A 13,567-nucleotide genomic window follows, 5' to 3' on the forward strand; every position below is an offset into this window, starting at 1 on the left:
ATGTGGGCCCTTGTCTTCAGGACGACTATACTGCTGTTAGGAAGGTAACATTAATGCACATGACATTGTGCTCTAGAGAAATTGTGCAGAGGGTTAAAGATGGCATCTGTGGTCCGGTGCTACATGATGGGAAGTGAGTATAGCTGATAGGGAAGAATAAGATGACCCCTCATCTTCTTGGGGGTCACAAGGGTTGTCTGGGTAGCAAGTGACCTTTGGCTGATGGATAGGATTTCTTCAGGCAAAGAGGGGGAGGGCACTGTAAGGCATAAGGAGAAGTTACGTAAACGATATAATAGAGATAGGAGTGAGTGTGACCTAACAGGGAAAATAAAGAGACTAGATTGGAGAATTCTAAGTTGAGGTCATGTGGGGTTGGGCCATGAAAGAGTCAAGGGTGCTGCTAGTATGTTTTTAAGTAGGGAGGGTATTTTGAAGTAAACTAAGTTGGTAGTTGTATGGAAAATGGCCTGGCAATAAGAAGGATAACCAAGAGACTTGACAGTCCTCTAGGCTTGTGGTAATGACAGCCTGGATTGGGATAACCGGAGTAAAGAGGAATTGGTGAATCCCTGATACATCGGAAACAAATAAATGATAGGACTTCGTATTAGGTTGGAGGCAGGAAGTCAGGGAAAGGGAGGAGTCAGCAATAACTGGAAAAAAAGATGGACCGAGACAGTCATACAGGTACAAAATGGCTAATGTCTGATCGTTGTAGAGAAGACGAGAAGATCTGCGGATAATAGCCAACAGTTCTTACTGCCTTCGGCTGTTGGTAAGAATCTGCTAAGTACTGAATGAATACATGCATGAATGAATGAATTAATCAAGCACTTATGTGCAGAGTAGTGGGGATCCAACTATATAGAACAGTAGCACAGCCCCTGCCCTCAAGGAGCTCACCTTCCTAAGGGTAGAGAACACACAGAGAAGGGTTCAGATGCTAGTCAGATGCAAAGGTCTTATGGTCCTTAGGGCACGGAGGTAAAGCAGATGGTCAGACCTCTAATGTCATTTCCAATGATGAAATCATATCATTTTCTGATGCTGAACCATTGGTAATAAGAACTCTCCTTTCTGGATGTTCCAGATCTGTGGCTACAGCCCCTGGAGGAAGGAGCCCTCCCCAGGCTGCATCTCAGCAGGTTCTGCTTCCCAGGGTGAGAGCAGAGGGCACTGGGCTGGTAGTGTGCCTGTTCCCAAGGCTCTGGCTCCTGACTCCATCAGGATCAGTGCAGGGATGGTGATGGTTTGATTTGCCCAGCACATGCTCCCTTGAGGATCCCTTGCTGCTTCAGCTAGTCTGGCTTGCCTGCCCCAATATTTGAAGTATTTGACTGTTAGAAGAATTCAGATAAGAATTTCAGAGAAAGGACTTATTGAGGAATGTCCAGCCACAAAGTCCCTTCTGTGCTCTCCATCCCAAGTAGTTTGTCTTGAGAGTTAGCAAGTCTCCAAGTACGGAGAATGAAAGGAACGTTCCAGTTCACAGGTGTTGCTGTGTCTCAGTGCTGTCTCTTCCAGTCATGCCAGGTGACAATCCCATGAGTACAGAGAAATAGGAGTTTATCTCCTGCTAAAGACAGAGTTGCAGAAACTTAAGGAAAGGTTTGCTTCTCTTCAGTTCAAGAGGGAGCCAGTAGGAAGAGACTCCAGAGGAGTCAAGGGGGAGCTGGAAGACTGACTTGGCTGGACCTTGGCTTTGAGACTCCCCTACCCTTGAATATAGAGCCCCTTGCTTCTGAGAGACCCTCTTGCCTGCAAGGCTTGGAGAACCTGTCTCCTGGAAGAAGGATTCAATGTGTTGTGTTTGGCCCCAGAGGGAGCATGGAGAGCAGTAGGGAGAAGTTACTCTGTGGTCACTTGAGGCTTGTTCTCATGGTGAGAGCTGCCCCCCAGGGCAGAGGAATGCCTCAGGGAGTAGTAGGTTTTTGCTCTCTGGGGTTCTCCACATGGAGGCTGAATGACCACCCAGGATGCTGTAGATGGCTTTCTTTTCTCCGATGTGAGATGGTCGCATGTCATTATCCTTGACAGCTGAGTTTTGTGATAATGAAAAAGAAAGTTACCGGTGTTTCGCCAGCCGGGAGAACATCCGATATTAGTTTAGGGGTAGGACACGAGAGGAGCCATGTTTGATAAGGTTAACCTGATAGGAACAGTGGAGAAGCTTTGCTGAAAAACCTCTGGAAAGGTGACTGTCTGGTGACCAAGAATCATTTCTTGTGATTATTGTGAAGGAAGGAACCTAGTGATGAGAGACATTCTGGACAAGAAATGGAAGTCCTCAGGCCATGACTTCTGATCAAAGGTGAGAGCTCCAGGCAGATTTGAACAGGGAAGGAGAGACAGCAGGGTGTCCAAAGGAGAAGTTCTCAGCCACCACTGGAATCTCTTTGAGGAGAGCCAGGAGGAATTTTTTTTTTTTTTTTTACCATAGAGACCTAATTTAAATTGGAAATAAAGAAGATGGGAGGAAAAAAATCTGTTCACATACCTATATTTACTAAGATCAACGCAAATAATAGTGGTTTGCAACATGGGAAAGAAGGGCTCACTAATAATAAACTGGAGGCCTGTAAGTTATTTTCTGTGGCCTCAGGCAAAATCACTTCACTTCTTGGGGCCTCCGTTTGACTTGTCTGTAAAATGAGAGGCTGAGACTTGTCAGCTCTAAAGCCCTCTGGAGGCACCTCACTGGATTTTGTCACTGCTCTTCAGGTTTAAATCTTGAAGCAATTTCTGGGTCCATCCTATAGCTTTCTGTTGTATCTGCAAGAGTAGTAGGAGAGACTTTGTTATGTGTCTTCACTGAAGTCCTGGGATATCAGATCCGTAGCATTCATGCATTCACCTACCTGTTGGATAACCCTCTTAAATTAATGTAATTTCAGTCTATAAGAACTGTTCTTGTTGAACTGAACCTGGCTCGATTTGATCACCATGTCGCCTTTAATGCCACTAACTAATCATGCTTTTAATATGGTACTCTTAGGATTTGTCAGGCTTCCAACGTCCACCTTAACAGATTTATAATATGAAGAAGTAAACTTTCCTCCCCCCTACCTTTTGCTGAGAAATCAGGACGTGTTCATCTCCAGTCCAGGAGCATCTCTTCTGTTCACCATGACCTTTAAAGATAACATCACAGCCATGATTTTTTTACCCTGAAATACATTATATAGTTCTTCTGAGTCTGATGACTTGAACATATCGAAAACAACTCTTCTTGTTCTTCTAGTCACTTCTTTGATTTGGCGGTTTGAGTTTTTCTGTTATCTATTTTTATTCTATCTCTCCCAATCTGAATGTCCTTCCCCTTGGCTGAGAAAACAGAAGTTAAATAAGGATGGAGTTGTTCTGCCTTCTCCCCATCACCTATTACCACTATCACCTGCTCCACAGCAGCCAGCTGTTTGCTACTTGTTGGATCGTCCACTCGGCTCCAGCATGGCTCAAAAATCCATATTACTGTTTCTAGAATTTATTCAGTTCCTCAGTTTGTTTTAGATATGTGCATTTCTTATTTCTTTTATTAACATTTTTTTTCAGTTAATAAGCATTTGTTTCTCTTTCTCCTACTCTCCCTCCCCAATTGAAAAAGAAGAAAACCCTTGTAACAAATGTGCGTGGTCAAGCAAAACTGTCCCTTTCATTTTGCATCATTCTTAGCAAAGGGTTCGCAGAGATTGTGATGCTGACCTCTTTTTCTCCTGGGGTCAGTTTGCAAGACTCTGAGCAAGCATCTCTGCTTACCTCTCAGGCCCTCTAAGGACCCCAAGGGAAAAGAGTCACCTTGGAGAACTGGGGCACGTTTTCCCTAACCCTGATGTCCTTGCATGGGATTTTGGGATTCTGTCGCATCCGCCTTCTAGAGCAGAGTCTCAAGGCTTCTCTGAGCCGTGTCTGACTTTCTCTTGGAAAGCAGCCTGCCTTAGCACTTTTTCACTCTGTCCTCACCCCTCCCCCCAGGTGTGATCCTCTCTTCTCTTGTTCTGACCCATTTTAACTTGCTGTAGCTCTGTGCGTACATGCTTTATCCGCCTGTAGATTGTAAGTTCCGTGAAGGCACGGAAAGTTATTTTGTGTTTTGTTATCTACGTGTCCCCAGCACCGAGCACAATCCTATTGGAGCTGAAGTACAGCGAATTCTACGACGATTAGGGCACAGGCTTGATAGAGTAATTTGATGCATACTGCTGCATACTACGTTATTATCATTTATTTCTTAGGAAAAACTCTAGAGTACCGAAGATGCAAGAGGAAACGAAAGTTGAGAATCCTTTTAGAATGTTCTGCAAGGAGAAGGAAGCATCTGTAGTGATTTCACTGTGAGTTTGTGCGCGTCTGTAGAAGAATTTATTGAATTTCATGGATTCATTTTCCCATCCCTTTCAGTGCCCGAAGTGACGAAACCAAGCTTAAGCCAACCAGCGGCCGCCAGCCCGATTGGCAGCTCTCCATCGCCACCGGTGAACGGTGGCAACAATGCCAAAAGGGTGGCAGTGCCGAACGGACAACCGCCAAGCGCCGCCCGCTACATGCCTCGGGAGGTGCCGCCGCGATTCCGCTGCCAGCAGGACCACAAAGTGTTACTAAAACGCGGGCAGCCCCCTCCACCCTCCTGTATGCTCCTTGGGGGTGGGGCCGGGCCTCCTCCTCCCACCGCACCTGGAGCAAACCCCAACAACGCACAAGTGACGGGATCCCTGCTGCAAAGCGAGAGCGGGCCTGCATCAGGTAAGGACCGGGCAGCCGGCGTGCTCGGCAGGGCCCCCACCGGAGCGTCACTCCGCTGTCTGGAGATGAGTGTTGTGAGCGCGCGGCTCCTGTGGTAGGTGGCTAGCATCGTAATACATCACGCGGTGTTAGATATGCTGCTCTGCATCCTCTCTACTCTCAGAGTAAGGCAGAGTTTTGTTCCCAGAATGCCCTGTTTGTCAGCTTGCTGAGAAGCCGAGGACGCGGTTGTAAGTCGTTGTCAGTCTTGGCCTTTTCTCTCTTTTCTGGGTGGGAGCTATCGCTTTTCCTTGTCTGTGGCTCTTAAGAGGTGCACAGAGTATGTTTTTGGAGCGGGAGAAAGAACACAGTAAAAATTTGTTCTTGTTATTTTAAAGTCTACAATTTGATGTTTATGAGCCAGAAGCAGTGAGGAGAAGAGGCAGGCCTGCTCTGAGATGAAAAGAGCCCATCGTCCCTTTGGGGCCTGTGCCAGATACCCCCTTGCCCCTCCCCCTAGGTTGGAGTCAGAGGCCTTTATGTGTGATCCAACTCCTTTGGTTGTTACTGTGTTTTCATCTCAGAAATCAAAGCTCCCCCTCCCCCAATTCTCCCGCCCACTTAATCCCAGATTTGGACGAAGCTCAGGTACCCTTTATGTGCCCAACACTGTGCTAGGGTCACACCAGAGGCAAGATTGGTATTGGTGTGTCCTTTTCAAAAAATTGGTTTTGGGCTTGTTTTCAAAAGCTAGGCAGAAAAAAGTCTCCGGAACAGTAAGCGCTTGATTCCGTGCTCTCCAGCTACTGGTAGTGTCTTTCCCCCTCCTCCCCTTTGCATGATCTTGAATATACTTTGTGTCTGTTTGATATTTAATTTATGTATATAGGTTGTTTCCCACGGTAAAACACAAATTCTTGTATTCTTACGCCCCCCCCGCCCCCCCCAAAAAAACACACAGTACCTGTCACACTGTAAGCAGTTAGACAAGGCTTGTTGATTGGTTGCTGTCTGGAAGGTGCTGTGCTATCTGGCTTAGGAGATCCATCAGAAGTACATGCTGGGAAATTTCAAGATTACATAATGGTTTTTATGGTGAAGGAACATACGTCGGCAGACAAATGATAATAAGCAGCCCAGGCCTGTTCCCCATGCTTCAGGTGGATGGTGGGAAGCCTTGGCTGTGCCCGGGCAGCAGCTGGATCTGGGCATATAGCCTGGTGGCAGGACCAGCAAGAATCGGCCAGCGGCTTTTATCCATCCCTGCGTATTGTGTTGTGTAGCCCATCATCTCCATTCTTGGAGGTTACTCAGTGGTCTTTGAGAACATCACACCAGGGAGCTGAAGATGAAGCTTTTTGCTTAAGTCTTAAAAAGACAAATTTATTAATATTAAGTAAAGCAACAGGCAAAGATTTTCAAATGACTTCATTATATTTGGCCATGAAGCTCACAACCATTATTTAGATTTCATCCATCTGTCCGAATGGTTCGGCTGGTATTTATCAAACACCTCATGTGTGCTTTCCAAACAGTTCCATTCCCCCATGCCTAGCACAGCACCTTGTACAAAGATAATTGCATTTTTTTATATTGAGAGACTTAAAGATTGATCCTAGCAAAACTTTGAGGGGAAGGGTGGGCATGAACTGCATTTCTGCAAGAGTCCCTCCTGCTCTGGAAATAAAGAAGTAGGGTTCAAACTAAGAGTCCCCCTTTTAGATTTTCTGTTAGTTCTCATCTTAAAACAAAGTAGTCACATGTAAGCTGTGCGTTTTTTACTCCCATTCTTCTGACCGTGGCTTTGTCTATAAGCTTCCCATCATTCAATAGATTGAGCTTGCTTGCTTACAAATTAAAATCCAGAAAATAACTGTAGGAATAAAAGTATCTAATCTGGGGAACTGTGCAAATGATAAAATCTGTTTTTCAGATTCATCCATTGGAGGTGCTGCTGCTTCAAATTATGCAAATTCCACTTGGGGCCCAGGAGCCTCCTCCAGCAACGGCGCTGCTGCCAACCCCACTCCCACCTGGGACAAGGTGATTGTAGACGGGTCTGACATGGAAGAGTGGCCTTGTATTGCCAGCAAAGACACTGAGGCTCCTTCCGAGAACACCACCGAGAACACCAGTGCCTCGAATCCTGGCTCTGAGAAAAGCCCTTTGCCAGGAAGCACCACTAGTCACAAAGGAAAAGGAAGCCAGGGTCCCGCTGGGAGTTCTGGGAACGAATGTAATCTTGGGGTCTGGAAATCTGACCCCAAAGCTAAGTCTGTTCCACCTTCCATCTCTGCTGCAGAGAACAACAACGCACTTGGGAACTGGAGGAACGCAGGCGGTCAGGAGAGGGTCGGTCCCGCTTCAGGCTTCAGCAACTTCAACCCAAATAGCAACCCATCTGCCTGGCCCGCGCTGGTGCAGGAGAGCAGTTCTAGGAAGGGAGCCCTGGAGGCCGAGAGCGGCAGCCCCAGCGCGCAGGCTGGCCCAGCCAGCCAGGCGTCCAAGATGGAGAACAGCACAGGGGTGAACTATGTGGTCTCTGGCCGAGAGCAGGCTCCAGTTCATAACACTGATGGACCAAAAAACGGAAACACTAACTCCTTGAACTTAAGCTCACCAAACCCCACCGAGAATAAGGGGATGCCCTTTGGGGTGGGCTTGGGGAGCTGCTCCAGGGGCACAGATGCCCCTCCCCAGAGCACTGGAGACAGGCAGCCGGGGAACACGGGGTCTCGGGGTACAGGTAGGGGGTCTTCTGGAACTGACACCGTCTCTGGACAAAGCAACTCTGGAAACAATGGGAACAATGGAAAGGAGAGAGAGGACGCCTGGAAGGGTGCCTCCGTCCAGAAAGCTGCCGGGTCAAAAAGTGACTCTTGGGACAACGGTGGCAGGTCTACGGGTGGCGGGTCCTGGAACTTTGGCCCACCAGACCCGAATGAAAGCAAATGGGGTGAAGGGAACAAAATGACATCCGGGGTCTCTCAGGGAGAATGGAAACAGCCGACTGGGTCTGACGAGTTAAAGATTGGAGAATGGAGTGGTCCAAACCAACCAAATTCTAGCACTGGAGCATGGGACAATCAAAAGGGCCACCCCCTCCCTGAAAACCAAGGCAATTCCCAGGCCCCCTGTTGGGGGAGATCTTCGAGCTCCACAGGAAGTGAGGTTGGGGGTCAGAGCACTGGAAGCAACCACAAAGCAGGAAGCAGTGACAGTCACAATTCTGGACGCCGGTCATACAGGCCCAACCATCCCGACAGCCAGGCGGTCTTGCAGACTCTGTTGAGCCGGACCGACCTGGACCCCCGGGTGCTTTCCAACACTGGCTGGGGCCAAACTCAAATTAAACAGGATACGATCTGGGATATTGAAGAGATGCCAAGGCCTGAGGGGAAAGCGGACAAAGGAACAGAGGGGTGGGAGAGCTCTACCACCCAGACAAAGAACTCAGGGGGCTGGGGAGACGGACCCAGCCAAAGCAATCAAATAAAGTCTGGATGGGGGGAGCTCTCAACCCCTACAGAATGGAAGGACCCCAAAAACACAGGAGGATGGAACGATTACAAGAACAATAACTCCTCCAACTGGGGGGGAGCGAGACCAGAGGAGAAGGCATCTTCCTCGTGGAATGACAATTCCGGCAAGGATCAGAGCTGGGGAGGGCGCCAGCCTAACCAAGGATGGACGTCAGGAAAGAACGGATGGGGAGAAGAAGTCGATCAGACGAAGAACAGTAATTGGGAAGGTTCAGGAAGTAAACCAGCTTCCGGTTGGGGTGAAGGAGGCCAGAATGAAATTGGGACTTGGGGAAACGGTGGAAATGCAAACTTGGCTTCAAAAAGCGGATGGGATGATTGCAAAAGGTCTCCAGCCTGGACGAACGAGACGGCCCGGCAGTCCAATTCCTGGAGTAAACAGCATCAGCAGCAGCCGCCGCAGCAGCCGCAGCCGCCGCCGCCGCAACAGCAGGAGGCTTCCGGCTCCTGGGGAGCCCCGCCTCAACCACCGCCTCCGGGGAACGGGCGGCCCCCTAACCCCAGCTGGAACAGCGGGCCGCAACCATCGGCCCCCAAGGATGAGGAGCCCAGTGGCTGGGAGGAGCCTTCCCCGCAGTCCATTAGCAGGAAGATGGACATCGATGATGGCACATCAGCCTGGGGAGACCCAAGTAGTTACAACTACAAGAATGTGAACCTATGGGATAAGAATTCTCAAGGGGGTCAAGCCCCACGAGAACAAAGCCTGCCCACCCCGATGACAAGTAAAACATCCTCAGGTCAGTCTCCATTGCTTTTTCTCAGTACTCATGGTGATGGTAGATATGAAAAGTCTGAAGAACAAAAACCATAGCTTTCTAGACAGTGATTTTAACAATGAACCACATGACTAGAAATCAGAAGATCCATACAAGTCCTGGCTGCTTTTTGTGGCTCAGTATCTGAGTCTGAACAATAGCCAATTACACGAATTACCAGCACCTCAGGTTTCCCCTCCATGAAAAGGTCTTGTTTTTGTTTTTTTAATCATTTCTTTCTCCTAGGACCCAGCTGCCATGGTTTGAATCTCTTAAGAGAATTTGATCTCTACCTTGACATAGATGGTTCTAAATATTTAGCTCCAGGGAGAAATGAATGGGTGCATGGGTTTGAACTAATGAAATTTCTCCAGAACTTTGCAGGCCTTCAGAAGAATGGTTCCTGCCCATTCAAGGCCATGGGGGTGGCAGTAAGCTCCCCACCCCATCTCCTACCACTTGTTCTCTTTAGAGACTGAAATCTTGATTGTTCCCAATGCCAGGTTTGGAATTCAGAGTTTGTGCTCCTTTTTGCAGGAATTCAAGTAGAATCTATGGGGAATATTAACTCAACTCTTAAATTTAGTAATAAAATACCAGACTTGCTGAAGACAGAGGTGGCCCTTCCTAACAGTACACTGTAGCGTCCATGTTTGTCCTGCTGTTTTTCTACAAGAGGATGAGAACCCAAAGACATATTTTTTTTTGTGGTGCTTTCATTAGATGGCAAGAAATGATTTTACTTAGTAAATGATGTTTAATTTAAAAAAAAAAAAAACACTTTTCTTTCTCTTTATAGTCTGGAGCAAAAGCACACCGCCTGCTCCAGATAATGGTACATCAGCTTGGGGTGAGCCAAACGAAGCCAGCCCTGGGTGGGGTGACATGGATGAGACAGGAGCATCCTCTACAGGCTGGGGTAGCACCCCGTCCAGTGCTCCAAATGCCATGAAACCCAGTGAGTACGGGCCAGGTTGGCACCCGAAGGGTCCTGGGATCTTCTGGTGTGTTGGGGGCTGCATGGGGACTTCAGTCATTATGCTGCGTTTATAACTTTGAGAATGGCTCAGCTGTAGCTGGGCCCTGTCTTTGGCCCTCACTGTGCTTTATGTAGGCTCTCAGCTTCCTTGTCTGAGAAATGGGGATAATGTGGGCACTGCTCACTTCGCAAGATGGGTGTGAGAAAAGTGTTTGGCAGGGGCAGCTAGGTGGTGCAGTGGACCTGAGTTCAAATCCGGCCTCAGACACTTGACACACTTACAAGCTGTGTGACCTTGGGCAAGTCACTTAACCCCAATTGCCCTGCCTTCCTCCCTCAAAAAAAAAAGAAAGAAAAGAGAAAAGTGCTTGGCAAACCTGAAAGCCAGCCTGGCACAAATGTGAGTTGTGGCTGTTTTAGGCTACAAAATGTATAATGTAAAATCCTCGGAGGTTAGAGTTTTCAGCTTGCAGTACCCAGCTGGAATGGAAATCCAGGCTATTGACATGTTGATTTCAGGATATGAAATAATAATGTATTATTCTGAACATTGTACTGATCATCTCAGTCTTACAGAAGGTGCTCAGAGCTGGTCTTTTTCTCTTCCCTGATTTTTCCGAGTGCTCACATTGCAAACATCCACACATAGAGAAACATTTACCTCCAAGAGAGAATCTTTCCCCTGGCTTCCTTTTCTCTCTCTCTCTCCTCCCTTCCCTCTGTGTCTTTCTGACTCCCTCCATCGCCCCTTTCTGTCTCCTCCTTCCCCCCTCCTCCACCTTTGCTTTTTTCTGCTTCTCTCTCTCTCTCTCTCTCTCTCTCTCTCTCTCTCTCTCTCTCTCTCTCTCTGCCTGTTTTTGTGTGTGTGTGTGTGTGTGTATTTTAAATCCAGAATTTATAGTTTATTTATAGTCAGAGAAAAAAAATCGTGCTGTTTGACCACAGAGGGTAGATTTTGGGAGCAGGTGCTGTATGTTTCAGAGAAGCAGATATATTATTAGTGTTGATAATGAAAATGTCCTCAAAATGAGAATAATCCAAAAGCAGGGTGGGAGACCTTGAGGGGTGAGCTCTTCAAGCGAATGACTCTTTGTTGAGGATATTGGCAAAGGAACCTGGGCATTTTGGAGCCAGGTAGACACTTACCCGGCGACTCTGCCCTCTCACCACAGGCCAGATTTTAGTAACTGTGGTCAAATTGAATAGATTATTTCAAGTGCCCATTTTCAGTTGTTTTCAGCTTTTTCAAACTTTTCCAATGTCTCTTCTCTTTTGAATAGCAATTTTATTGTGTTGTCTCTTGGTTTTATTATGTTAGTAAATCTCCTTAAGAAGACGCTGAAGTCTTGGAGAATACTATGTCAGTAAACATTTGTTTATTTTGTTACTTTCCAGTTCAGAATTCAGGCGACACTATAATTAAGAGTATGATCTTGCCGGAACTGGAAAGGCTTGGTCCTATCCGAGAGACAGAAAACTTAAAAATTAAGTAAGACGTAAATTGACTTACTTAGTTTAGAAGAGTCAGTCATTTTTCACTGTGTACAATAGCTATCTTCCAGATAAAGTGCTCATTAAGTACATTTGTTTCATGAAAGTTCTATTTCCCGTTTGACTTTACTGATAAAATCAGAGCTGAGTTTCTGTGCGAGAGAAGCCAGTATGCCAACAGATGGCCAAGTTCAAAGGAACCTTTTTTTGATGTTGGAAGACAGGGTGTCCTCTGGCTCAGTTGCGTGGAACTGTCCCAAAGCTAGGATTTCCATTCCTCCGTTCCGTTGTCTTGCCCTTCCTTCAGACTTAGAGAATTGCCCTCCCAGGCAAGGGTGCCCATGCGGGTCATTAGTGTCTCCTCCAGAGTGCTTGTTAATAGCACATTTAGCCAGACTTGGCCCCAGGCTAAAAATGTCATATTTGAGGTTTTAGGCCCCATAAAACAAGTTAGTGTCCCATTTAGTAATTCTCTAAACAAAAACTTTTTAAAATTTTAAAGTCTTTGAGGTAAGGAGGATCTTCTATGGTCTTATGACCTGGGGGTTATGTAGTCCAACCCCTCCATGAAACAGGCACCCCTTCTTTCCTGCTCTCTTTCCTCCAGCAGCCTTGGCACAAATAGCCCCTTAGGTTTGGAGAAAAGGGATTGCTGAAAAGATCCTCCTCCTCTTGAAGAGAGATCTTTCTCCCCCTTAGGCTCGCTCTGCCCTCCAGGGACAGGCAGAACCAGGCTAGCCCTTCTTGCACAATTACAGCCCTTCAGCTCTGTGTACCTACCTCGAATCCAGATCTTCACTTTTCAGAACAAAACAGATTTCAGATGGCTTGCTCTACGTCCCTTTGCCCTCTAGACTAAGTATGTACATACGTACAACAGATAATGGCTTGTCTTAAGTGACTACTTACTAGACTAGTTGTTAGTAATGGTGTTCTGTGTAGGTTTTCCCCCACATCTTTGAATGAATGCTAGCCATTCTCTGAACACAAACTGAAGCACTGTCCACGCAATCCCAGTCATATACATCAGCACTCAGTCCTAGGGACTGCGAGAGCAGCTTTTAGTCAAAGGGAAGAAGGACATTTTCCCCTTACTTGTCATTATTACTTGTGTCAGTGAGACAGGCGGGGGCGGGGGTACTTTCTGGGCTCCTTACTTAAGCCAAGGTCTTCCACTGTGGCATGAGGCACCAACAGCATCGGAGGCACTCGTGTGTAAGAGAGGGCTGCTTTGGTCAAGGCATGCTTTTTGAGATGCCGTACAATCCCTTGTACTGGGATTGGCCCTTTGTGGGTAGCATCCCAGCTGTCCGTCTCCTAGAAACAGCAGTGGGCTGTAATGGAATTGGGAACAGGCCAGAAAGTGCCACGCTTCTGGAATAAAGAGATTTAAATGACTTCACTTTGTTCCCCTCTTTTCATGTACGTGTAGAAATTGGGAGGTAGACTTGGTTTGCATTAATGTTATTTTTTCCCAAATGGAACTTAAAGCCATCCTAAAATAAACTATAAACAGTTTAGCTTCAGTCTGAAAGCTGTGGGAGGTCAGTGCTGACTTGAGTGCTGTTGTCCTGTTTCTTCCCGTAAGTGCTGAGAATGGCAGACTTGAGCACGTTCCCCCCTTCTTTCTTCTCGCTTTTCCCCTCCTGCTCTTGTCCCCCTCTTCCTCCCCTCACCATCCCCACAGTTGTTGTTGCTTCACTTTCTCTGCCAAGGCCCCATTCACCTCTCACAAATTTTCAGACATCTGCTTTGCATCACGGCCCTGTACGTTCTCTTTTCTCTCCCGCTTCATCTCAGATGAGGGGTTCCATGGTATCGTGAGTTTGTGGTACCCAGAGTATTGCCCAGGCAGAACCAAAGACACTTGTGGTATATATAGCCAGGCTGGGGGTTGTGGCTTCCCCCCCATACACCATCTTTCCACCACAAAATGGCAACACAGTTTGTGCCACATATGTCACTAGGCTGTTGTGGAAGAAGCATTCAGTGAATATGAATGGGTCTTACTCTCCAGGGAGGAGGGCAGTGACGCTGTGCTAGGTAAGAAAGTCATGACTCGCTATGTTGGACAT

The 13,567-nt window shown here is 47.2% G+C and overlaps 1 protein-coding gene across 1 annotated transcript in view; it reads left to right on the forward strand.

Moving 5' to 3' along the window:
* The window catches only part of TNRC6B (trinucleotide repeat containing adaptor 6B), a 229,753-nt gene that overhangs the window by 161,941 nt on the left and 54,245 nt on the right, over nucleotides 1-13,567 (forward strand). The window contains exons 7-9 of the mRNA XM_036759875.1: nucleotides 4,402-4,743; nucleotides 6,656-9,004; nucleotides 9,822-9,980. Coding sequence (XP_036615770.1) covers nucleotides 4,402-4,743; nucleotides 6,656-9,004; nucleotides 9,822-9,980 — 2,850 coding nt within the window. The remainder of the gene's footprint in view (nucleotides 1-4,401; nucleotides 4,744-6,655; nucleotides 9,005-9,821; nucleotides 9,981-13,567) is intronic.

The sequence above is a fragment of the Trichosurus vulpecula genome, chromosome 5 (assembly GCF_011100635.1).
Source record: "Trichosurus vulpecula isolate mTriVul1 chromosome 5, mTriVul1.pri, whole genome shotgun sequence".
NCBI classification, from domain to species: Eukaryota; Metazoa; Chordata; class Mammalia; order Diprotodontia; family Phalangeridae; genus Trichosurus; species Trichosurus vulpecula.